This window comes from Rhinatrema bivittatum, chromosome 4 (assembly GCF_901001135.1).
Source record: "Rhinatrema bivittatum chromosome 4, aRhiBiv1.1, whole genome shotgun sequence".
NCBI lineage: Eukaryota > Metazoa > Chordata > Amphibia > Gymnophiona > Rhinatrematidae > Rhinatrema > Rhinatrema bivittatum.
The window spans coordinates 190,990,846-191,016,545 of NC_042618.1; the positions used below are offsets into that span (position 1 = coordinate 190,990,846).

Below are 25,700 nucleotides of genomic sequence, written 5' to 3' on the forward strand. Positions count from 1 at the left end.
CTTTGGATTTAACGGAGGCGTACCTCCATATTCCGATCCATCCGGATTTTCAACGCTTTCTCCGCTTCAAAATCCTAGGGCAGCATTTCCAATTCAAGGCGCTACCTTTTGGTCTAGCCACAGCTCCTCGAGTTTTTACAAAGATTATGGTTGTAGTCGCAGCGGCCCTTCGTCGGGAAGGAATTCTGGTTCATCCATATCTCGACGACTGGCTTATTCGGGCAAAGTCCCGAAGACAGGGGATCCTTGCAGTGGACAGGGTAGTGTCCCTGCTTCAGTCCCTGGGCTGGATAATCAACTACGATAAAAGCCGTCTTACTCCATCTCAGTCGTTGGATTTTCTGGGCGCTCACTTCAACACGAGAGAGGGAAAAGTGTTCTTACGTCCAGAGCGAGCGCAGGCATTGAGAGAACAGGTCTCTCGTTTCTTGACTTTCCAAGTTCCAACAGCCTGGGATTATCTACAAGTACTGGGAACTATGGCCTCCACGATCGATCTAGTTCCATGGGCCTTTGCGCATCTTCGACCTCTACAGAAGGCTCTGCTATCCCGTTGGAAACCGACATCTCAAGAGTACAGTGCGGTTCTTCCAATTCCACCGGCAGCTCGACTCAGTCTCCTTTGGTGGTTGGATCCTCACAATCTGGCCCAGGGAGTATCCTTGGAGACACCGGATTGGTTAGTAGTCACCACGGATGCCAGCCTCACGGGTTGGGGGGCGGTATGCCAGTCGAGCTCCATTCAAGGAATTTGGACACACGAACAGAGTCAGTGGTCCATAAACCAGTTGGAGACAAGGGCCGTTCGCCTTGCCTTACAGGGATTCCTTCCTCTTGTTCGTCAAAGAGCAGTCAGGATTCTCTCGGACAATTCAACCACGGTATCTTACATCAACCGTCAGGGAGGCACGAGGAGTCCCCTGGTTGCGTGGGAAGCGGAAAGGCTAATGCAGTGGGCGGAACAACACTTGTCTCGGATAGCTGCCTCTCACATCGCAGGCATAGACAACGTTCAGGCGGATTTTCTCAGCCGACAACGTCTGGATCCGGGAGAGTGGGAGCTCTCCAGAGAGGCGATGATTCTCATAGAAGATCGTTGGGGTCCCCCCCATGTAGATCTCATGGCCACAGCCAAGAATACAAAGGCCACTCGTTTCTTCAGCCGCAGAAGAGAGCACGGGGCAGAAGGGGTAGATGCTCTGGTCCTCCCGTGGCCCAGACAGATTCTGCTGTATGTATTTCCCCCGTGGCCCCTAGTGGGACGGGTACTTCGTCGCATAGAAGTTCACCCAGGACCGGTAATTCTGGTAGCCCCGGAATGGCCAAGGAGACCATGGTTCGCGGACCTACTTCTTCTAGTTCGCGAAGGGCCAATACGTCTCAGTCATCTTCCTCGTCTTCTCAAACAGGGTCCAATATTTTTAGAAGAGGCAGATCGCTTCTGTCTTGCGGCCTGGCTTTTGAGAGGCGCAAGTTGAGACATCAAGGATATCCTGAGGCGGTTATTTCCACTCTGTTGCGGTCTAGAAAGACTTCCACCTCGGTCACTTATATCAGAGTTTGGAAAGTTTTTGAGGATTGGTGTGTTGCTCGTGACATTGTACCGACTAATGCCTCGGTAGTTCAAGTCTTAGCTTTCCTTCAAGATGGCCTTGACATGGGTCTTGCATATAACTCCCTTAGGGTGCAAGTAGCAGCGTTGGGAGCGTTGTTGCAGACGGGAATGATTTCTCCACTCTCTTCTCATCCAGATATACTCCGTTTTCTTAAGGGTGTGCGACAATTGAATCCTCCTTCCAGATCGCCATGTCCCTCTTGGAGTCTCAATTTGGTTCTCGAGGCTCTTGTAGGACCTCCTTTTGAGCCTTTACGCATGGCCACCATCAAAGACCTCACTCTAAAGTCTGTCTTTCTGGTAGCCATAAGTTCAGCTCGTCGTATTTCAGAACTCCAAGCTTTGTCTTGCCGAGAACCTTACCTCCGTATTTCAGAGGACGGTATTTCCCTAAGGACTGTTCCCTCTTTTCTTCCAAAAGTGGTTTCTTCTTTCCACTTGAATCAGTCGGTAGAACTCCCTTCTTTCTCCGTGTCTGATTCCAGACAACTACGTAGTCTGGATGTTAAAAGATGTCTCATGCAGTACTTGGAATCTACCAATGACTTTCGTCTCACGGATCATCTTTTTGTTCTATGGTCTGGCCCCAGGAAGGGTCAGATGGCTTCTAAGACAACCATTGCTCGATGGTTGAAAGGTGCGATTTCTGCTGCATACATAGGGAAAGGGCGCCAACCACCTCTGGGGGTTAAGGCACATTCCCTCCGGGCGCAGGCTGCGTCCTGGGCAGAAAGTTCTTTGGTGTCTGCTCAAGAAATTTGTAGAGCGGCCACCTGGAAATCTCTACATACTTTCTCTAGACACTATCGTTTAGCTGTTCGGGCTCCGGGTTTCGGTTCCTTTGGAGATAGTGTCTTGAGAGCAGGGCTGGTATCGGCCCACCCGGAGTAGGGAAGCTTTGGTACATCCCACAGTCTGGACTGATCCTTGTACGTACAGGGAAAAGAAAATTATTCCTTACCTGCTAATTTTCGTTCCTGTAGTACTAAGGATCAGTCCAGACGCCCTCCCTAGAATTTAAGGGTTGTTTTTGGGATAAGCCTCTGCTCTTCACTCCTATCATTTCTACTGCTTCTTCTTTCAAGCTCGTCCTGGGGTTTCAGGACTTTCTGTTCTTACACAGTTTCGGTTTGACAAGTTCCTTTTGTAGGTTGTTTGTTATTAGTTTAATCTTCGTTCATTATTGTTGAACAATTGTTATTCTTGATCCCTCCGTCTCTTCTCTTTGGCTTTTTAAGTCTAGTTACTGAGGATTGAGGCACAGGGGGTCACGTCATATAGAACCCCCTCTAATTTTTGCTTCTGACTCCACCTGCTGGACTGGGAGCATAACCCACAGTCTGGACTGATCCTTAGTACTACAGGAACGAAAATTAGCAGGTAAGGAATAATTTTCTTATGGAGCCCAATCACAGAACTTTGACTAGCACCTACTGGGCATGCCCAGCATGGCACTAACCCTGCAACCAGCAGGGGTCCCCTTCAGTCTCTCTTTTTCCACGCAGCAGTAGCCACATGGGTTAAGGAGCTCTCTAGAGATTCCTGACAGGAATTTTCCTCACGGATCTTCTTTCAAGATTGTCAAAAAACTCTACCTATAGGGGTCCCCCCTATCAATATCCTTACGCCACGGTTGAAAGGTAAGGCTTGGGGGGGGCGTAACCAAGATGGCCGATCGAGTGGCTGCGACTCCCTGACACTCTGGCTGGTTTCTGATTTCTTAGCTTAATAATTTCTTATTCAACTGGAAAATGCCCCACAAAAGAAAAGGCAGGGTGAGGGTTTACCCCACCGAATCCACCCTACCTTCGGACCAGAGATTAACCAGGGAGTTCGCAACTTCTGCCGGGCGGGCAGTAACTCCCGCTGGTGGAGTGACTGGAGGAGAGCCATTTTCGCCGGGAGAAATATCATTGAGCCCGCCAACATCACGACAATTGCTGCAGGCTTCCTCCCCGGAGTCCCCTGGAGCAACTGGAGAGCCCCAAGGGAACTCGGGTGAAGCAAACCAGTCGGGGGGTGCCGAAGGTGTGGTCCCCGGGGAAGTGACGACTTCAACCCCGAAATGTCAGAATGAAGTGGAAGGGGAGACAGGAAGCGTGGAAGACACCGCGGTGAGGACTGATTCGATTCTTGGTGCCAGCGGGGTGAGTCTAAATGCACGTAGGATTGAAAAACCAGCAATTGTAACTTTAGACTCCTTTTGGGAGCTTATAGCTGGAATGGATATCAAACTACAAGAGCAATCTCATAAGTTACAGGGAGTTTCCGTCAAGTTGGATATAGTAGCACATGATCACCAGCAAATTTTACAAGAACAAGGCACTGTTATTCAAAAAATAGAAACGAAGGTAAAAGAACTGAAGGAGGTTTCCGCTGCTTTTTCAAGAGAGAGGCTAGCCACACTACGTAAAATGGAGTCACTTGAAAACTCTATCAGGCACTTGAACCTTCGTATACTTAATTTTCCTGTCGTTAAGGACGAATTGAGTCTGACAACTCTAAAATAAATAAATAAATAAATAAATAAATAAAATAAAATAAAATACCTGGGAGAATTCTTGAAAATCCCCCAGGAGAAGATTCCTGTGATAAAAAAAAAGTGATACACTTATCTCAAAGGCAAAATATTTCTAGAAATAATGTTTTGGATAACTTGGCAAATTTGACGCAATATCTGGAAGCATCGGAAGTAGAAGTCACGGGGAGAGAGACACTTCTAGTGACTTTATTATCTGAAGAAGATATAAATCTGATAATGCGTAGTTACTACAAAAATTTGAGGGTTCCTTTCTGTGGGGACCTGGTAAGGATATTTCCAGACCTTGCCAAGGCCACCCAGCTGCGCCGTAAGGCATTTCTTCAGATGAAGCCCGAAGTTTTATCTTTGGGTGCAAGCTTTATTGTGAAATACCCTTGCAAGTGTGTTATAGGCTGGCACGGTTCTACTTATATTTTCTTTGATACACCATCGGTGTGCCGCCATCGGTGCCTAGGCCTGATCCTTCAGGACTAACACCATTTCTTCCCTCTAGTGATCCTATGGGAGCTGGAGATCAGCCTTGTGTTCCTTGGACCGATGACTCTTCCCAGGATTCTGATGATCTGCTTTCAGAGCCCTCTCCCCCTGAGGAAAGCGTCACTCTCCTCCTCCAGAGGATCTCTCCTTTATTAATTTCATAAAGGAAATGTCTGAAACTATTCCATTTCAGCTTCAGACAGAAGAGGACTCGAGGCACAAGATGCTGGAAGTACTCCAGTTTCTTGATGCTCCTAAGGAGATCATGTCTATTCCTATTCATGAAATCCTAATTGACCTGCTGAAAAGGAATTGGGAGCACTAGGCTCAGTGCCACCTGTCAACCGAAAGACAGATACCACCTACCTTGTCCAGACAGCCCCTGGGTTTCGGAGACCACAGCTGGATCACCATTCTGTGGTTGTGGAATCAGCCCAGAAAAAGGCACAACGTTTTAAACCTCATTCTTCCATACCTCCAGGGAAAGAACAGAGGTCCCTGGATGCATTTGGCAGGCGTGTCTTCCATGGCTCAATGCTCATTTTCCGCATTGCTTCCTACCAGTTATACATGACCCAGTATAACAGATACTTTTCAAGAAGATCCAAGATTTCTCTGAATCTTTACCAGAACAATTCCAGGATCAACTCAATGCTTTGACTCAGGCCTGGATGCTGGCAAGCATGAGAGCTGCGCTGCTTATGATATTTTTGACACTGCCTCCAGAGTGTCTGCAGCGGGGATTAATGCAAGACGGTGGGCCTGGCTGAAGTCATCAGACTTACAACCAGAGGTGCAGGACCAGTTAGCAGACCTCCTCTGCGCTGGAGATAATCTCTTTGGGAATAAAATCCAAGAAACAATGGCACAGGTAAAGGACCACCATGAAACGCTATGCCAGCTTTCCTCAGTACCTTCTGATTTCCCTGCCACTTCTAAGAGGACATTCCGAAGGGACTCTAAGCGACAGTCTTTCAAGCCTCGTAGATATTATCCTCCTGCCACTCGAAGTCGTCCTACCAGAAGGGTCAATCCAGGCAAGCCTGACCTCAGAAGGCCCAGCCAGCCCCTCAACCGGGCCCAGCTGCTGGGTTTTGACTCCTTGCTAGAGAGCATAAGCCAACCTCCTCTACCGTCCGTACCAGTCGGCGGTCGACTGTGCCATTTCACCAACATATGGCACACAATCACTTCAGACCAGTGGGTCCTAGCTGTAGTGTCCCAGGGTTACCACCTCAACTTCCTGACACTGCCGGAGCACTCCCTACTTCGCCCGACGTGGGGGTCATCCGACCACTCTTCTCAGCTGGAGGAGGAGGTTTCTATCCTCCTTGAATCCTGAGCAATACAACCGGTGCCCCTCTCCCTACAGGGGCAGGGGTTCTATTCTCGATATTTTCTCATCCCATAAAAGTCAGGGGGCATTCGTCCCATCCTGGACCTATGTGCCCTGAACAAGTATCTGCACAGAGAGAAGTTAAGAATGGTTCCCTACTCCCTCTACTGCAAAGGGAAGATTGGCTTTGCTCTCTTTATTTATTTATTAAAAACATTTCTATACCGTCTTTCACAAATAATAATTTGACCAAAACGGTTTACAAATTTCAGAATAAAATAAGATGAAATAAAATAAGAGAATAAAAACATCTAATTAAATAATAAAATAAATGAAAAGACAAAAATATAAATGAAAGAAAGTAAAGTTAAGGAAAAAACATACAAATGTATACTTTAAGCCCTAATTCTAAATAGACCTTCAGGACGTGTATGCACACATTGCCATCACTCCGTCTCACCGAAAATTCCTTCGGTTCGTAGTCTGACCCAGGCACTTCCAGTATCTGGTCCTGCCATTCGGCCTGGCGTCCACACTTCGAGTTTTCACCAAGTGCCTCGTAGTGGTTGCGGCCTACCTGAGGGGTCAGGGAGTCCATGTCTACCCTTATCTCGACGATTGGTTGATAAGGGCTCAGACTCAAAACCACACACTAGAATCCTTACGTCTAACCCTCAGTACACTTCTATCTCTGAGGTTTCTAGTCAACTATGCCAAGAGCAAACTAGTTTAATCTCAGAACATATCTTTCATAGGAGCAGATCTGAACACCATACTGGCAAAGGCCTTCCTCCCTCGGGATCGAGCTCACACTCTCAAGTCCCTGGCACAATACCTCCAGGCTCGAGACTACTCGACGGCTCGTCGTTTTTTCATCCTGCTGGGTCATATGGCATCCTCGATGCATTTCTCACCCATGGCCTGCTTGGCCATGAGGGTGACACAGTGGACCTTTCAATCCCAGTGGGCTCAGGCTTATCATCCAATGTCCAGCATTGTCCATGTCGCTAGCCTGGTGGATTGAGAAAGCAACAAGGAAGGCTGTCTAACAAAGCCGTTGGGGCAACAAAAGGAAGATTAGAAGCCAATATGTCCAAATTCCGATCTTTTATTGAAGACTAAAATATAACAACGTTGTTATATTTTAGTCTTCAGTAAAAGATCGGAATTTGGACATATTGGCTTCTAATCTTCCTTTTGCTAGCCTGGTGGATGCAACACTCCAATCTTCTTTAAGGCCTTCCTTTTCAGGCTCCAGAACCTGATTATGTTGACAACAGACGCCTCCAACCTAGGGTGGGGTGATCATGTCAACGACCTACCTGCTCTCCAGGTGATGCATTGTCCTTTCGCACTGAGGATATCTTCCCAAGGCCTACTGCCCAGGAGGGAAGGGTTAGGTCGGCCATCATAGTTGGTGATTCGATTATTAGGAATGTAGATAGCTGGGTGGCAGGTGGGCGTGAGGATCACCTGGTAACATGCCTACCTGGTGTGAAGGTGGCAAACCTCACACGTCACCTAGATAGGATTTTAGACAGTGCTGGGGAGGAGCCGGCTGTTGTGGTACATGTGGGCACCAATGACATAGGAAAATGTGGGAGGGAGGTTCTGGAAGCCAAATTTAGGCTCTTAGGTAGAAAGCTTAAATCCAGAACCTCCAGGGTAGCATTCTCTGAAATGCTCCCTGTTCCACGCGCAGGTCAGCAGAGGCAGGCAGAGCTCCGGAGTCACAATGCGTGGATGAGACGATGGTGCAAGGAAGAGGGATTCAGATTTGTTAGGAACTGGGGAACCTTTTGGGGAAGGGGGAGTCTCTTCCGAAGGGATGGGCTCCACATTAACAGGGTGGAACCAGACTGCTGGCGCTAACCTTTAAAAAGGAGAGAGAGCAGCTTTTAAACTAGAACAAAGGGGATAGCCGACAGTCGCTCAGCAGCGCATGGTTCGGAGAGAGGTATCGTCAAAGGATACTAATGATGCATTAGAATTAGGGCATCCCGACAGTGAGGTTCCAATAATAAGAAAAGTAGTCCAAGTGCCTGTAACTAAAAACTCACCTGAGCTAAAAAATTCTAACTTATCCCTATCAATTAAAAAGCAGAATGAAAATACAAACAAAAAACAAACTTTGAAATGTTTGTATGCTAATGCCAGAAGTCTAAGAAGTAAGATGGGAGAATTAGAATGTATAGCATTGAATGATGACCTAGACTTGGCATCTCAGAGACATGGTGGAAAGAGGATAACCAATGGGACAGTGCTATACCAGGGTACAAATTATATCGCAATGACAGAGAGGCGGAGTAGCGCTTTATGTCCGGGATGGCATGGAGTCCAACAGGATAAACATTCTGCATGAGACTAAATACAAAATTGAATCTTTATGGGTAGAAATCCCTTGTGTGTCGGGGAAGACTATAGTGATAGGAGTATACTACCGTCCACCTGGTCAAGTTGATGAGACGGACAGTGAAATGCTAAGAGAAATTAGGGAAGCTAACCAAATTGGTAGTGCGGTAATAATGGGAGACTTCAATTACCCCAATATTGACTGGGTAAATGTATCATCGGGACACGCTAGAGAGATAACGTTCCTGGATGGAATAAATGATAGCTTTATGGAGCAATTGGTTCAGGAACCGATGAGAGAGGGAGCAATTTTAGACCTAATTCTCAGTGGAGCACAGGGCTTGGTGAGAGAGGTAACGGTGGTGGGGCCGCTTGGCAATAGTGATCATAATATGATCAAATTTGATTTAATGACTGGAAGAGGAACAGTGTGCAAATCCACGGCTCTCGTGTTAAACTTTCAAAAGGGAAACTTTGATAAAATGAGAAAAATTATTAGAAAAAAACTGAAAGGAGCAGCTACAAGAGTAAAAAAAATGTCCAAGAGGGTGTGGTCATTGTTAAAAAAAAAAAATACCATTCTAGAAGCACAGTCCAGATGTATTCCACACATTAGGAAAGGTGGAAAGAAGGCAAAACGATTACCGGCATGGTTAAAAGGGGAGGTGAAAGAAGCTACTTTAGCCAAAAGATCTTCATTCAAAAATTGGAAGAAGGATCCAATAGAAGAAAATAGGATAAAGCATAAACGTTGGCAAGTTAAATGTAAGACATTGATAAGACAGGCTAAGAGAGAATTTGAAAAGAAGTTGGCCGTAGAGGCAAAAACTCACAGTAAAAACTTTTTAAAATATATCCGAAGCAGCCTGTGAGGGAGTCAGTTGGACAGTTAGATGATTGAGGGGTTAAAAGGGCACTTAGAGAAGATAAGGCCATCGCGGAAAGATTAAATGATTTCTTTGCTTCGGTGTTTACTGAAGAGGATGTTGGGAAGGTACCCGTACCGGAGAAGGTTTTCATGGGTAATGATTCAGATGGACTGAATCAAATCACGGTGAACCTAGAAGATGTGGTAGACCTGATTGACAAACTAAAGAGTAGTAAATCACTTGGACCGGATGGTATACACCCCAGAGTTCTGAAGGAACTAAAAAACGAAATTTCAGACCTATTAGTAAAATTTTGTAACTTATCGTTAAAATCCTCCTTTGTACCTGAAGACTGGAGGATAGCAAATGTAACCCCAATATTTAAAAAGGGCTCCAGGGGTGATCCGGGAAACTACAGACCGGTTAGCCTGACTTCAGTGCCAGGAAAAATAGTGGAAAGTGTTCTAAACATCAAAATCACAGAACATATAGAAAGACATGGAACAAAGTCAGATTTGTGAGGCAAGTCTTGCCTCACAAATCTGCTTCACTTTTTTGAAGGAGTTAAAAAACATGTGGATAAAGGTGAACCGGTAGATGTAGTATACTTGGATTTTCAAAAGACGTTTGACAAAGTTCCTCATGAGAGGCTTCTAGGAAAAGTAAAAAGTCATGGGATAGGTGGTGATGTCCTTTCGTGGATTGCAAACTGGCTAAAAGACAGGAAACAGAGAGCATGATTAAATGGACAATTTTCTCAGTGGAAGGGAGTGGGCAGTGGAGTGCCTCAGGGATTTGTATTGGGACCCTTACTTTTCAATATATTTATAAATGATCTGGAAAGAAATACGATGAGTGAGATAATCAAATTTGCAGATGACACAAAATTGTTCAGAGTAGTTAAATCACAAGCAGATTGTGATAATTTGCAGGAAGACCTTGTGAGACTGGAAAATTGGACATCCAAATGGCAGATGAAACTTAATGTGGATAAGTGCAAGGTGATGCATATAGGGAAAAATAACCCATGCTATAGTTATACAATGTTGGGTTCCATATTAAGTACTACAACCCAAAAAAAAGAGATCTAGGCATCATAGTGGATAACACATTGAAATTGTCGGTTCAGTGTGCTGTTGCGGTCAAAAAAGCAAACAAAACGTTGGGAATTATTAGAAAGGGAATGGTGAATAGAACAGAAATATCAAAATGCCTCTGTATCGCTCCATGGTGAGACCGCACCTTGAATATTGTGTACAATTCTGGTCGCCGCATCTCAAAAAAGATATTATTGCGATGGAGAAAGTACAGAGAAGGGCTACCAAAATAAGGGGAATAGAACAGCTCCCCTATAAGGAAAGACTAAAGAGGTTAGGACTTTTTAGCTTGGAGAAGAGACGGCTGAGGGGGGGATATGTTAGAGGTGTTTAAAATCATGAGAGGTCTAGAACGGGTAGATGTGAATCGGCTATTTACTCTTTCCGATAATAGAAAGACTAGGGGGCACTCCATGAAGTTAGCACGTGGCACATTTAAAACTAATCGGAGAAAGTTCTTTTTTACTCAACACACAATTAAACTCTGGAATTTGTTGCCAGAGGATTTCGTTAGTGCAGTTAGTATAGCTGTGTTTAAAAAAGGATTGGATAAGTTCTTGGAGGAAAAGTCCATTACCTGCTATTAAGTTCACTTAGAGAATAGCCACTGCCATTAGCAGCGGTAACATGGAATAGACTTAGTTTTTGGGTACTTGCTAGTTTAAAAGCTGCTCTATCCCTTAGCGCCACTAACCCTGCAACCAGCAGGGGGACCCCTGCTGGTTGCAGGGTTAGTGCCATGCTGGGCATGCCCAGTAGGTGCCTGTCAAAGGTCTAGAAACTTTGACAAAAGTGTTCCATGATTGGGCTCCATCCTGATGATGTCACCCATATGTGAGGACTAACATCCTGCTGTCCTGTGAGAACACCTGTTACAGGTAAGCAACTCTGCTATCTATATCTTTTGCCTCTTAATACTGTCGAACCTATAGAAATACTTGCAGAGGTTTGAGAGGGTTAATTGTAATCAGAAGTGAAAAATAATTGCAGTTAACCCAAGTAGGCTTGGATTAACTGCGTTGGCTTATTGTTTTATAGTGTATTTTATTTTCAACCTATCTTTTTAGTATTTAAATTCTATGTTTTACTTGTGCTTTGATAAGATCCCATAATTTTATTAGTAATACTGTTTTATTTTTTAATTGTTTGTAAGCACTTAATAGTTAATTTTAACAGCAATTTATAAATTATTGTATCTTCCCCTCTTATTATTTTAGCTGTTATTACTATTTATTGTATTTCATTGCTTTTATTCTATTGTACATCGTTGTGAAGGTTTTACTGATGTGACCGTATATAATAAACCATAAAGTATTCCTACGTTTTTTTTTTGTTTTTTTTTAATGCCTGCAGTTATATACTTTTTGCAGGCATACGCTCATAAAGCTGTGAAGGAGAAAGCATTGTCCAATATTTCCCCTTTTTATATCTCTATAATTTAAAAAAAGAAATTCAACAAAGTTACAATATTGCTGGATGATTGAGCAGTGATGGTGTTGAGCTCTTCTTTAAAATTCAGTATGTTTGTCCCTTTAGAGAAGATCTCAGTAGGAAAAGGTCCTGTTGTAGGAAAAAAGATGGCTAAAAACAGAATGAAGTATTGGCATAATGCTTGATTTTTAAGGACCTTTGTTTTCAATTTTTATTTCATTGGAATTTATCAATATTTGTTATAATGAATAAAAATGGGAGAAAAATTAGTGTGGGGAAAAAAGGACCCCCCCCCCAAGTTATCCTGTTTTTCTTAGTTATAAAATACTGAAAGTTCATGGAAAATAAAAAAATGAAAAGTAAGGGTCCTATTGATTTTGGAATCGGGGTTTTTTCCATTTTTTGTCTGTTAGCTTTGAATGTTTGTGTCTTATATACCGGTAGATGTGATGTGTAGAACAAATTTTATCTTTTCCTTTTCATTAGACTGGACATTACAAAAGCGTTAATGCAATGGGGAAGGATATTGATCTCTTAGCAAAGAATGCCAAAACCTACAATGAACCTGGCTCTCAAGTGTTCAAGGTTAGTGGCTGAACTTTAAATGCCTTTACTGCCCCACACGTGCTCATTAAGCTTTATGTAGTAAAGTACAAGAGCTGACACTTGTCCTTAAAAATATTACATTATTTGTTTCATCACTCAAATCCTCCTCTTAACCATTTTTGATTTTTTTATCTAATGTAAATTTATATTTCCTTTTCAAATAAAGGTGTAGTGTCCTGATCTGTACTCTCACTCTTTACCACTGCTCCCTTTAAATAAACTCATTCATAAAAACCACTGTTCTGTTTGTACTGTGAATACATCAAGATATTCCAAACACAGTTCTGATACACAACAGACTACCCAGTTCATTTGATCAGTAATCAACAGACTACCCAGTTCATTTGATCAGTGGCTACACGTTAAAGAAAAACCAAATTTTTTTCGTGGAAACATTATGAAGAATCGATGATATTTTAATTATTTATTTTAACTTATATTCTGCTTTTTGACACTTCAAAGAGATTGCATTAAGGTATTGTAAATATATTTCCCTATCCCCATTCAGAAGAAAATATAGTTTGTTAAATAATGAAATCAGCTTCCCATACATGCATATTTTTAAAGGCATCAACAAAATATATACCAAATTCAAGTAACAATTCTTAATGGTATTCTCCTAGAACAAGCAGGATGGTAGTCCTCACAGATGGGTGACATCATCGGATGGAGCCCAGCATGGAAAACCTTTGTCAGAGTTTCTAGAAATTTGACTGGCACACTGAGCATGCCCAGCAAGCCACTATCCGCGCATCCATGCGGGGTCTCTCTTCGGTCTTTCTTCCGAAGTGGTTGCCTCGTGGTTCTGGAGCTCTGCTCTTCCTTTTTTTCTAAAAAGAAGTGCTCCCGGCAGTTTTTTTCAGACTTTTTTCCTGCACAGAGTCCCTCTTCTCTGATCTGTGCCATCCAGCGGTGTGGTAGAAACTTTTTTTCCCCGTTGATTGTGGTCGATTCCCTGCGTGTCGCTCCTTGGTGACTACTGGTCATCAACTGCTCGCTGGCTGGCTGTTTTTGATGGTGCCCATGGACCATGTCTATTACTGATCCACATGAGGTTTGTATCCTCTGCCTGGGGGTGTCATACGATGTCCGCAGGTGCTATCTGTGTGATCAGATGATCCCCAAGGGCCGTCATGCCTGGCTGGATAAGATGGAAAAGCTTTTTGGATCCAAAAAGTCTAACCATCCACTCCGGCATCGGTGGCATCGACTCCTAGAGGCAGAGGGGAAACGTTGGATACACCTTCCCTTTCCACTCCCCCCAAAGGGCCCCTTTTGCGAGAGATGAGCGAGAGATAGGCCATCTCCGATGTTGTCGCATTCCGAGATGTCGAGTTCTTCAACTTCCTTAGGGCTGGGGAAAGACCAGGTCGAGCACTGCTGCAAACACAGTCACCGGTCATCGTCGACACATGGCCCCAAAACTGATGCGACATCAGCTGCCACCATGCCGCTACTGAAGCAACCCCATGGGGAGGAGGTATCGTCCTCTATCAGACCCAGGAGTCCTAGGTGTTCCCCCACCGATATCAGTCCTCCGGTGACGCCTCGTCATCCTCCTCCTCCATCATCAGTGCTAACTTTATCGGACTTCCAGGAGGAGCTGGACCACAGGGTACAGCTGGCGGTGCTCTGAGCCCTGCGGGGTATTGAACCACCCATGGCACTGGTCCCCATACTGGTGCCGGAGCCTGCGCCATCTCTCTTTGCACCCCTTCTAGAGCATCTGGATGTCCTACTTGACATTCTTCTGACTCAACCAGTGCCTGGGGGATCATCTGTTCCCCAGCAGCTACCAATGCCCTCCTCGGAGAAAGTTCTTTTTTACTCCACGCACAATTAAACTCTGAAATTTGTTGCCAGGTGATGTGGTTAGTGCAGTTAGTGTAGCTGTCTTAAAAAAAGATCGGATATGTTCTTGGAGGAGAAGTCCATTACCTGCTATTAATTAAGTTGACTTAGAAAATAGCCACTGCTATTACTAGCAACAGTAACATGGGATAGACTTAGTTTTTGGGAACTTGCCAGGTTCTTATGGCCTGGATTGGCTATTGTTGGAGACATAATCCTGGGCTTGATGGACCCTTGGTCTGACCCAGTATGGCCTGTTCTTATGTTCTTAATTTCCATTATTGGATCCTCTGAGGAGGAAGATTTGCTGTGGCCACTGGCATCTTCGGATCCACTTGTCCCATGACCAGAGTTCCCCAATCCCGTTCCTGGGCCTTCGGGAACCTCTGTGCCATCGGTGCCTTTGCCACCCTCGAGGTCATTGGTGCCCTCTGTGCCCAGACTGAGGAGGTTGGACAGGGCCCATCCATGCAGGTTCCTTTTGGAGCCTTCTCCGCCAGATGAGAGGCATAGGTCTCCCCCGGAGGATCTTTATTTTGCGGGCTTTGTCTGGGCCATGGCTGAAGCCACCCCGTTTCAGCTCCTCACAGAGGAAGACACTCGATATAAGATGCTGGAAGTCCTCCAGTTTGGCGATACCCCGAAAAAGATAGTGGCTGACCAGTCCATGATATCTTTAAGGAACCTTTCCTTAGGATTTGAGAACATCCAGTGTCAGTTCCTCCTGTTAATAGGAAGGCACATGTCATGTACCTTGTTCAACAGGCTATTGGATTTGAGAGGCACCACCTCTCTCACCAGTCGGTTGTGGTGGAGTCCGCTAAAAAAGCCCAAGTGCTCCCGCACCCATGCTTCTGCTCCTCTGGGCACTGGCATCTTCGGATCCAAGTGCTCCCGCACCCATGCTTCTGCTCCTCTGGCCACTGGCATCTTCGGATCCACTTGTCCCATGACCAGAGTTCCCCAATCCCGTTCCTGGGCCTTCGGGAACCTCTGTGCCATCGGCGCCTTTGCCACAGGGTGCTGGATGATCTAGGTAGAAAGGTGTATCAGGGCACTATGCTCAACAGCCGTATCGCCTCCTACAAATTATTTATGACCCAGTACAAATGGAACCTGTGGAAGCAGGTCCAGGAGCTGTCAGAACGACTGCCGCAATAGCAGCAAGATGCATTCTCGGCGATTAGTACAGGGTCTGGAGGCGGGAAAACATGAGGTGATGTCCACCTATGATGTTTTTGAGATAGCGAGAGTGGCGGCAATGGGCATTGGCACCCACAGGATGGCCTGACTCTGGGTCCAGAAAAAGCTGGCTGATCTGCCCTGCATGGGAGAGAATCTCTTCAGAAATAAGGTCAGGGATGTGGTAGTCCAATTGAAGGATCGCTATGAGGCCCTGAAACAGCTGTCGGCTAGCGCTTTCGATCAACCATCCTCAGTCAGGAAATCCTTGCGACAAGACTCGAGGAAATCCTTCTGTTGTCAGAGGAAATACACTCTGACCCCGTGGGCTCGCACACTCCGCGCTGGTTCCAGGGGTTGTTCCCGCCAGCAGCGGGCCCCCAGGCCTTAGCCAGCCCCCCAGCAGAGCTCCGCCACGGAGTTTTGACTGGCAGCGAGGGAGCATGAGTCAGTTCGCCGTTACCCGGGGACTTGCCCTCCAGTTGGGGGCAGGCTGTTTCGCTTTGCCCACCGCTGGTCCCTCATATGTCTGACCGGTGGCTTACAATCATACACCAATGGTATCGGCAAAATTTATGGGGCGTTCCTGCGGACTTTCCCCCATGTCCATCATAGGTTTTGTCGCTCCGCAGGAAATACTTGAGACAGAGCTCTGCGCTCTTCTAATGGAAGAGCGGTAGAACCCTTTCCCTTCCACCAACAGGGCTGAGAGTTCTATTCAAAGTATTTCCTGATACCAAAGTGAATTGGGGCCTATGCCCTATTCTCGATCTCGGAGCCTTGAACAAATTCCTTCAGAGGGAAAAGTTCAAAATGGTCTCCTTGGGCACGCTGATCCCACTGATCAGAAGAGGAGACTGGCTCTGCTCCCTCAACCTGAAGGATGCCTACTGTTAGGGAGTGCTAGGAGAGCGGTCCCATTTGAGGGGAATGTGTGTCCTTGGTCACAGCACAACCCCAGAGGGCTCCAAGGTAGTACTAAGGCAGGTGAGACGTGTCCAAGCATGGGTGGAACTGAAAGTTTGAACTCTCCACCGGACCTGCACACTTCAGGAAGACCAACAACACGATGGTGGTCTTTGAATGGTCCTTCGATCATTCCAAGCCCTTTTGGACCTGTCGCTGAGTAACTGCAATAAGCGGCAGGCCAGACGGAAGCCATGGACAGACGAAGGCCATGGAACATGGAAGGCTCAGATGAGGAACTTGGAACGTGGAAGTTCAGGATCAAGGATTAGGTTGAGGCTGTGGCGCAGTGCGCCCTACACAGCCCACCACAGGGCGGACCCACGGGACTGGTTGCGGACCACTCTTGATGCGAGGCAGGCGCCAGACGAGTTCATGGAAATTGAAGCTGGAACATGGCGAAGATTCAGAAGAAGCCTGCACTGAGACGCCCTACACAGCCGCCCATGTCTGGTCACGGACCACGCTGGAGCGGAGCAGGTTCAAACAGAGTCTTAGGCATGGACGGAGCAGCTATAAGGGAATCCGAGGGCCGGAACGAGCCTCAGGGAACAGGACCAAGTTGGGACTTGGCTACAGGGAAGGATGACCCTCTGGAGGCTTGTGCTGCGGACGAGGAGGCAGACTTGTGCCAGGACGAGGCACGCCACCTTTCCTGGCGATGAGGAATCAAGGGCTCAGGACATCAAGACAGGATCATCACGGACATCAGGACAAGCAACAAGGAATCAAAGACCAGGACAGGACATGGAGCTCCAATGAAGAACGAAGACCTGACGGAGCGCTGGAAGATGGAACTTCCAGGGACATGGAACTCTGATGCAGGGCAAAGCAGAACTGGAAGTGAAGCTCTTTTATAGGGCTAACAGGAAGGCGCCCAGGATGACGTTACCAGGTGAGGCCCGGGGCATATCCGGACACGGGCCCTTTAAATATGGTAAGGAGGTGCGGCCCTGTGCCTAGAAAGGCAGGCGCAGAAGCAGGAACAGCCCGGTGGCGGTGTCCACTGCCGCGGGGGATGGCACTAGGCCACAGAGCAAGGCCTTAGTGATGGCGGCTCCCTGCCGCTGAAGACAGACTGACTCTTGGTTCACTGCCGCGAGTGAAGGCCCCAAACGCGACGGGCCTTGTGGGTGTGGCAGCAGCAGCAGAGACTGCCTGGCGGCTTGGATGGACAGCAGTGCGGTGGTCCAGGCCACGGAGGAGCGACGATCTCGGTGGCCCTGCCGTGGGAAATCAAGGTGGCAGGAGCTTCAGGGGTTTCCCGGCCGCGTCGGGGATCAGCAGCACAACAGAGGTGAGAGGCTGCTTGCGGTTGGCCCTGCAAGCAGAATCACAACACCTACACCCACATTGCGATCTTCCTGGGCCACAGGAAGTATCTTCACTTTGTGATGAGAGAAGCTCACTTTCCTAGCGTGTAGCCAGATGGACTCAAGACCAATGGGTATAGTGCTCTTCTGGTAGCCAGTTCCCGGCATGGACTTAGCCCCCAGTGTGGCTGAAAGGCAGCGGGTTCAGAAACGAGCGCTGTTCACCGCCCTGTCCGTCGCCGCGATCCGTGCATACAGAGGTGAGCCGTGCGCACAACAGCGCGCACATCTCTCTGCACGCGCACAGCTTCGCTCACCGAAGTGCATGTGATTTGTGCGCACAACTGTATTGTATGTGCACAAGCCATGGCACCACCTGAAAATAAGCTCAAAGCTCAGGGCCTCTGCACAGCATGAGGAGGCCACAGCCCTGTGTATACAGTGCGAAGAGGCCCTAAGGGACCCAACTCATGGCCCTCCCTCTCCAGTACCGGACCCCAGCCTCTCGAGCGGTACGCCGGACCTAGCATCACTCAGCGGGATCCCCCCTCAAACGGGGCTCCCCAGGGACACGGCGCCCCCTAGTCTAGACCCAGCTTCTATCTCCTGGGTGGAATTCTTCAAAGGTCTGCATACCTTCGTCCACATGCAACCGGGGCCTCCTACAATGCGGTTACAGGCCCCACCAGAAGACCTCAACGTGCCAGGACCCTCTATGCCCAGGGAAGTGATCCCCACTGCCCAGAAGCCCCACCTTCGGGGACATAGACATCTTGGATGAGGAATCAGAACCCCTGGAGGAAGGGGAACTCCATCGGGGACAGAACCCCACCGAACCATGAGACGCTTCTTCACCAAGGACGAGCTTCCAGACCTGGTCACACACAGCTTAAAAGAGCTTGCCATCCCGGGCACAAGTGCCTCGGGGGAACCTAAGACGAACCCACTTTTGGAGGGACTTAGTCAGACCTCCCGCCATTTCCCACTATTACAAGCCGTCCAGCAACTAATTGACCTGGAATGGGATGCCCCAGAAACCACGTTCAAAGGGGGCCGGGCTCTGGCAGCCATGTACCATCTGGACCCAGCTGCCAAAGATCTCCTGGCATGTCTGAAAGTGTGGATGCCATGGTCTGCGCGATCTCGAAGTGCACTACTATCCCGGTGGAGGGAGGAGCAGCACTCAAGGATGCTCAAGACAGACGTCTGGAATCTATCTTCATACAGTCCTTTGATGTCTCCGCTATGTCTTTACAGATCGCAGCCTGCTGTGCCATGGTGACACGCGCCTGCTTAGCACAGACCAGGAACAACACTCCTGGGGAAGCCCTGGAACCAGCTGTATCATTCCTCGCGGACGCCGCTTCGGATCTAGTACGCACAGCAGCTAGAGAAGTTTTATCCGCCGTGGCAGCCAGAAGACAAATCTGGCTCCGAAACTGGTCAGCCGACGCGTCCTCCAAAACGAGACTCAAAAGGATGCCTTTCAAGGATCGCTCCTGTTCGGAAGCGAACTAGAGAAACTAGCCAACAAGTGGGGCAAGTCCCCACTGCCGCGGCTACTGGAGGACAGGAATAAGAGAAACCAGCGATCCTTCCCCCGGACCTCCAGGGGCAGAGGATCACAGCGCTTTAACCCATATAGAAGCTCATATCAAGCGGCCTGCCCCGCAAGCCGGAGCCAGTCCTTTCGGAACAAGCACAATAAAAGGGGAGCCAGCTCTAGCCCAGCACCCCACAATGAAAATCAATCTACCCATTCAAAGGAAGAAGCCATAGGGGGCAGACTGGCCCTATTCTACCAAAGATGGGTCGAGATAACTTCGGACAAGTGGGTCCTATCCATCATTTGAGAGGGATATTACCTGGATTTCCACCACCTCCCTCCAGACAAGTTTGTGGAATCTCCCTGTCATAAGCTTTCCAAGAGAATGGCAGTAGAAGCTACACTGACCAGATTACTAGCCTTAGAGGCTATAACACCGGTGCCTCCACAACAAATAAATACTGGCCATTATTCCATCTATTTTATCCTTCCCAAGAAGGAAGGAACGTTCAGACCTATCCTGGACCTCAAGGCGGTCAACAGTCACCTGAAGATTCCTCGCCTCCGCATGGAAACCCTACGCTTGGCAATAAGGGCGCTACAACAGGGAGAATTCCTTACCTCCCTGGATCTGTTGGAAGCCTACCTACACATTCCGATCCATCAAGAGCATCAGCTAGTTTTCTAAACTTCTCGATCCTGGACCGTCACTACCAGTTCCGGGCACTACCTTTCTGGTTAACCACTGCACCCTGGACGTTCACCAAGATCATAGTGGTGGTGGCAGCAACACTGAGGAAGGAAGGAATCCGTGTGCACCCTTATCTAGACGATTGGCTGATCAGAGCAAAATCCCCAGAGGAAAGCCATCAGGCAATCAACAGAGTCAAAACTCTACTGGAGAGCCTCAGGTGGGTGGTCAACACAAACCAGAGCTGCCTGCAGCCTTCCCAATCTCTAGAAATCTTGGGAGTCCGGTTCGACACCAAACAAGACAAGGTCATCCTAACACCGACAAGGAGATCAAAACTGATGACCCAGTTACAAACCCTGTTGAGCGAACTTCGCCCCACAGCAAAGGATTACCTAAAAGTTCTTGGCCTCATGGCATCCACACTGGAAGTAATCCCATGGGCACGAGCTCACATGAGACCCCTACAACGCTCACTACTATCACGATAGAATCCACTGTTCCAGAACTACACCGTACGGCTTCAGCTCCTGGACAGGACTATGATGGTGGCTACAAGAAGCCCACCTGAGCCAGGGAATGAGACTATCCTCCCCAACCTGGATCCTACTCACCACAGATGCCAGCCTATGAGAATGGGGAGCACACTGCCAGGAGCTAACCACCCAAGGGCAAGGAACGAAGAAGAATCGGGATGGAATATCAGTCACCTAGAAGCCTGGGCAGTCAGACTAGCCTGCCTAAGGTTCAGTCACAGACTCCCAGGCAAAGCGGTCAGAGTAATGTCGGACAACGCCACAACAGTGGCCTACATCAACAGTCAGGGAGGAACCAGAAGCCAACAGGTGTCTCTGGAAATAGACCCCCTAATGAGATCTCGGCCGTCCACATTGCCGGCAAAAACAATGTCGCAGCGGACTACCTCAGCAGAGAAAGTCTAGATCCAGGAGAATGGAAACTGTCAACCACAGCATTCCAATTGATAGTAAACCGTTGGGGAACACCAACCATGGACCTCCTGGCAAACCGGTCCAAAACCCAGGTACCCAGTTTCTTCAGCTGCAGGCGGGAACCCCAGTCCCAGGGAATCGATGCCCTGGTGCAGACCTAGCCACAGGAGACTCTGTTATACGCCTTCCCACCTTGGCCCCTATTGGGCGCGATCATTTACAAGATAGAACACTACAGGGGGCCAGTACTTCTAGTTGCCCCGGACTGGCCAAGAAGACCGTGGTACACAGACATGCGAAGACTGCTGACAGGGAGCCCCCTGCCGCTACCTCCACACAGAGACCTGCTCCAACAGGGACCGATCCTCCACAAGGAACCAGCTCGATTCTCTCTTACGGTCTGGCCATTGAGAGGGCTCGCCTAAGGAGGAGAGGATACTCGGGGGGGCCGTAATTGACACCCTACTCCGAGCACGCAAGTTCTCCACATCCCTAACATACATAAGGTTTGGAGAGTATTTGAATCCTGGTGCGAGGACCGCGACATCATACCACACTCAGTCAAAATTCCTGCGATTTTGGAATTCCTACATAACGGGCTAAAGAAGGGATTGTCCCTCAACTCCATCAAGGTACAGGTGGCTGCCTTGTCATGCTACGGAACCAAGAGCGAGAGCGGCAGCATAACCTCTCACCCGGATGTCTCTTGCTTCCTGAAAGGAGTCAAGCACATCCAACCACCCCTAAAGTGGCCGGTGCCTTTTTGGAACCTTAACCTGGTCCTAGATTTCCTAGCAGAAACTACCTTCAGACCTCTCCGCAGACTGTCTCTCAGACTATTAACATTGAAGACAGCCTTCCTGCTGGCAGTCTGTTCAGCCCGTCGTATATCCGAGCTATAAGCACTGTCCTGCCGAGAGCCGTTCCTCAGACTCACCCCAGGAATCATCCAGTTACGCGCAGTTCCGTCGTTCTTCCCCAGAGTGGTGTCTCACTTCCATCTCAACCAAACCATCTCGCTACCATCGCCAGATGAGCATAAGAATTTGGAAGAGGCTCGAAGTCTACGTCATCTCAACGTCTGCAGACTCCTAGCCTGATACCTGGGAAGGTCGGAATCCGTACGAAAGATGGACCATCTATTCATCCTTCACAGCGGGAAGAAGCAGGGGGAAGCGACCTCGCGAGCAACCATAGCCCGCTGGATCAAAGAAGTCATCAAGGCAGCTTACGTGGAAGCAGGCAAGCCACTGCCTTTATAAGTCAAGGCCCATTCTACTAGAGCCCAGGCAGTGTCCTGGGCAGAAACCAAGATACTGTCACCCGCCGAGATCTGCAGGGCGGCGACATAGTCCTCCACCCATACCTTCTCCAGGCTCGGGAGGACACAGCATTTGCAAGGGCAGTAGTAATTGGGTCATGGGTGGCCTCCCACCTGGTTCGGGAGTAGCTTTTATACATCTCATTGGTCCTGAGTCCATCTGCTACATGCTAGGAAATGGAGAAATTACTTACCAGATAATTTCATTTTCCTTAGTGTAGACAGATGGATTCAGCATCCCACCCACGGCTGCCGTTACTCATGGAATTCTCAGGGGACATCCCCGGGAGCGAGTGATTCAAAGGTTAAGCCATGCTTTCCTTCATCTAGGACACCCATCCTACTGGGTGTCGACGTTTCTCAGTTGAGGGCACTGGCGGTCTCCAGCTATAGCCAATTCAACCAGTTCAAATTAATCAAGTTAACCAAGTTATAAAGTTAATCAAGTTATTCAAATTATTCAGTCACACATATATCCACAATTGCTTTTCGAGGAGAATGCTGAAGAGCTGCACTTCCTGCAGGGGTATATGTACTAGGGCTGACATCAGATCGAAATCTGATCTGTCTCCACCTGCTATCAGGAGTACACTATACCTATTGGAACAGAGTCCATCTGTCTACACTAAGGAAAACAAAATTATCAGGTAATTTCTCCAATATTGATCACCTTTGGTATTTATTCAAATGTATTCTGCTATGGCACTTGTTAGCTTGTAGATCAGGGAGGTCAAATTAGTCTTTATTAGAATTTGTGAATTGCTTGTGCCAAAGCATTGTTTAAAACAATAGTTTAAACAATACGTTCATAAAATATTCAAAAGACCAAACAAAATTCACAAAAACTTGCCAACAACCTACTATGCAATCTCATTATGTATCTTGCTTCATGATGAAGACTCTTCAGAGGTTCCTTTTTCTTATCTCATTTCTTATACCTTTTCAGCAGTGTGTCCCTGTTATGGGTGATGTCATCCCTGTCTGTTATAAGTCACAGTACATGGACTTTGGCAGTGACATTTTGACTTTCCCCTTAGAAGTTATTCACTGGCAAACATGTCTTGGTAAAGCAGGAGAATAACAGAAGCTAGACCTTGCAAGCTTTCACACACATGGGAGCTGTAGACAATTCTCAGCAGTTTCAGCAAATATGTTGGTCTTGGTTTTTCCAGTTGCATCAGGATTTTGTAGTATTCAGTCTTGATTCACATAACTTATCATGACTCCTGTCTTCAAACTGTAGAATTGTACTTGGAACCTTGCCTCATGTATTGGGTACAATACAGAATTCAGCAGAACCCAAACTGCCACACATGTTTTTCACGCAATGCACAATCAAGGTGTGGAATTTGTTGTCAGAATCTGTGCACAAGACATCTAGCATAGCTGGGTTTAAAAGAAATTTAGACAAGCTCCTGACAGAAAAGGCATAAACCATTATTAGGCAGATAGACTTGGTAAAGTCATGGCTTATCCCTGGAAGTGAATCTACTCCGAGATCTGCTGAGTACTTGTGGCCTGGACTGGCAATTGTCAGACACAGGATACTAGATTTGATCTTTGGTCTGACTCATCATGGCATATCTTACGTTTTTGAGGTAACAGGAGATAAAAGTAATTTGCTCAAGGTCACACACAGTATCAGTGAGAGGAGCAGGATTTGAACCCTGGTATCTCAATTCACATCTCTTTACTCTAACCACTAGGCCACACCATCTTACTATTGTTTTGAAATAATTGGAGCAAATTTTGACTTGTCAGTAAATGACTTGAACTGAAGTCTTGAAGGAGGTCAATTTCTGTTTTGCCATCCAAAGGAGCCACAGCTTTAGTCATTTTCTGATGGCAGGTACAGAGTGTGAGTATGTGTTCTGAAGTGCTGTGTAATACACAACTAATAACATAAATATATTAAAATATACAAATGTATGTTTGGACCTAATTAAGGAATTTGATTCTCCCATTCTGTGTCTATTGCAAACATCTTTAGTAAATTAGGTTCTTCTAAGTATTCTACACACATATGACTATTTAATGGGGATAAAATTATATGCCCAAAGTCCTTTTTGAATGAACAGTGGCTTTCAGCTCACATTATACATAGGAATTTTCATTTCCATTAACAGGATGCAACAACAATTAAAAAACTATTTGCCTTGAAAAAGTCTGAAGTTGATCATTCAGAGTTCACCAAATCAAGTCTCCGGATCAGGTATTATGCATAGCAAATGAAAAATATTTTAATCTTATTTTACTTATCTTTTTCTTTCGTTAATGCTATGAAATATAGATCTGTGAACTTTGTTGCAGAGAGACATGGCCAGCCATAGGGAAGCATTTACAACTTGAATATAACGTTTAGTCCTAGGTAAAGAGTAAGAGATCAAATACATTAAATGGGTGGTTATAGTTTATATGCTCCTGTACAAAATATGAAGATCAGCTAGCATTGTAGATAATTGTACAATAAAGTGACTGTTCCTGCCAGTTTGAGCAAAAAGATTTAATTTCTCTATATTTGCTACAAATATTACTTTGAATGTGAGGCTCCTACTTTTGTTTGCAACATTCATTTTGTGCTAACTACAGAGCATTCTCCCAGGGCAAGCAGGATGGTAGTCCTCACATATGGGTGACATCATCATATGGAGCCCTGTCACGAAACACTTTTGTCAAAGTTTCTAGAACTTTGACTGGCACACTGAGCATGCCCAGCATGCCACTAGCACTGTAGCCACCAGGGGTGTCCCCCTTCAGTCTTTTTCCGCGCAGCAGTAGCTTCGCGGTTTAGGAGCTCTATGAGAGATTTCTCACAACTTTCCTCACGGAACTTTTGAAGTTTAATCTTCTTAAAATCACCCTCACTGGGATCCCCCCATCGCGTACCATTCCCTCTGGCGCTTGGTAAGTGTTTTCCTGTAGTTTGTGGTCAATTCCCAGTGGCGGCATACCTTATCGGTGCTCAACGGTCATTGACTGCGCGCCTGCCTTTTTTGTGATGGCGACCGGGTTCAGAAAATTTCCCGATTGTCCGAGGACCATGTCCATCACGGACCCGCATACTGTTTGAGTTTTGTGCTTAGATCCCTCGCATGACATCCGTCGATGCCCTAGTTGCGCACAAATGACCTCCAAAGGCCATTGTGCTCGTCTGGACAAGATGGAGCACCTATTTAGTTCAAAACGTTCTGCTCCATCGACGCCAGTTCAAACGCCATCGACCGCAGAGGATCCATCCACCTCGAAGATGCCCCGCCAAGAACATCGTGGAGCAGGTGACTGTCTGTCACAGACACCATCGAAGACATCGGCATCATCATCCTCTGTGCCGGAGAAAGACCGGACCGAGCACAGAGGGAGGAAACACAGACACCGGCACAGACGGACATCCCCGGCCGGTGCAGGCATCGACTTCCATCGAGCCGCCTGCAAAGAGGGCCTGAGGAGAGGAGCCCCCATCCTTCTCTGGACCTGGGACCCCTAGGCACTCCCTACCGGTGCTGGACACAGTCTCTCCACGGAAGCTCCGGTGATGCCAAGCCTGCCTTCTACCCC

At 47.2% G+C, this 25,700-nt stretch overlaps 1 protein-coding gene across 6 annotated transcripts in view; it reads left to right on the forward strand.

Annotated features, from left to right (window-relative positions):
- Positions 1-25,700, forward strand: part of PBRM1 (polybromo 1) — a 355,730-nt gene that overhangs the window by 54,221 nt on the left and 275,809 nt on the right. For all 6 annotated transcript variants that reach the window (XM_029599448.1, XM_029599445.1, XM_029599446.1 and 3 more), the window contains exons 8-9: positions 12,206-12,304; positions 24,272-24,357. In XM_029599448.1, coding sequence (XP_029455308.1) covers positions 12,206-12,304; positions 24,272-24,357 — 185 coding nt within the window. The remainder of the gene's footprint in view (positions 1-12,205; positions 12,305-24,271; positions 24,358-25,700) is intronic.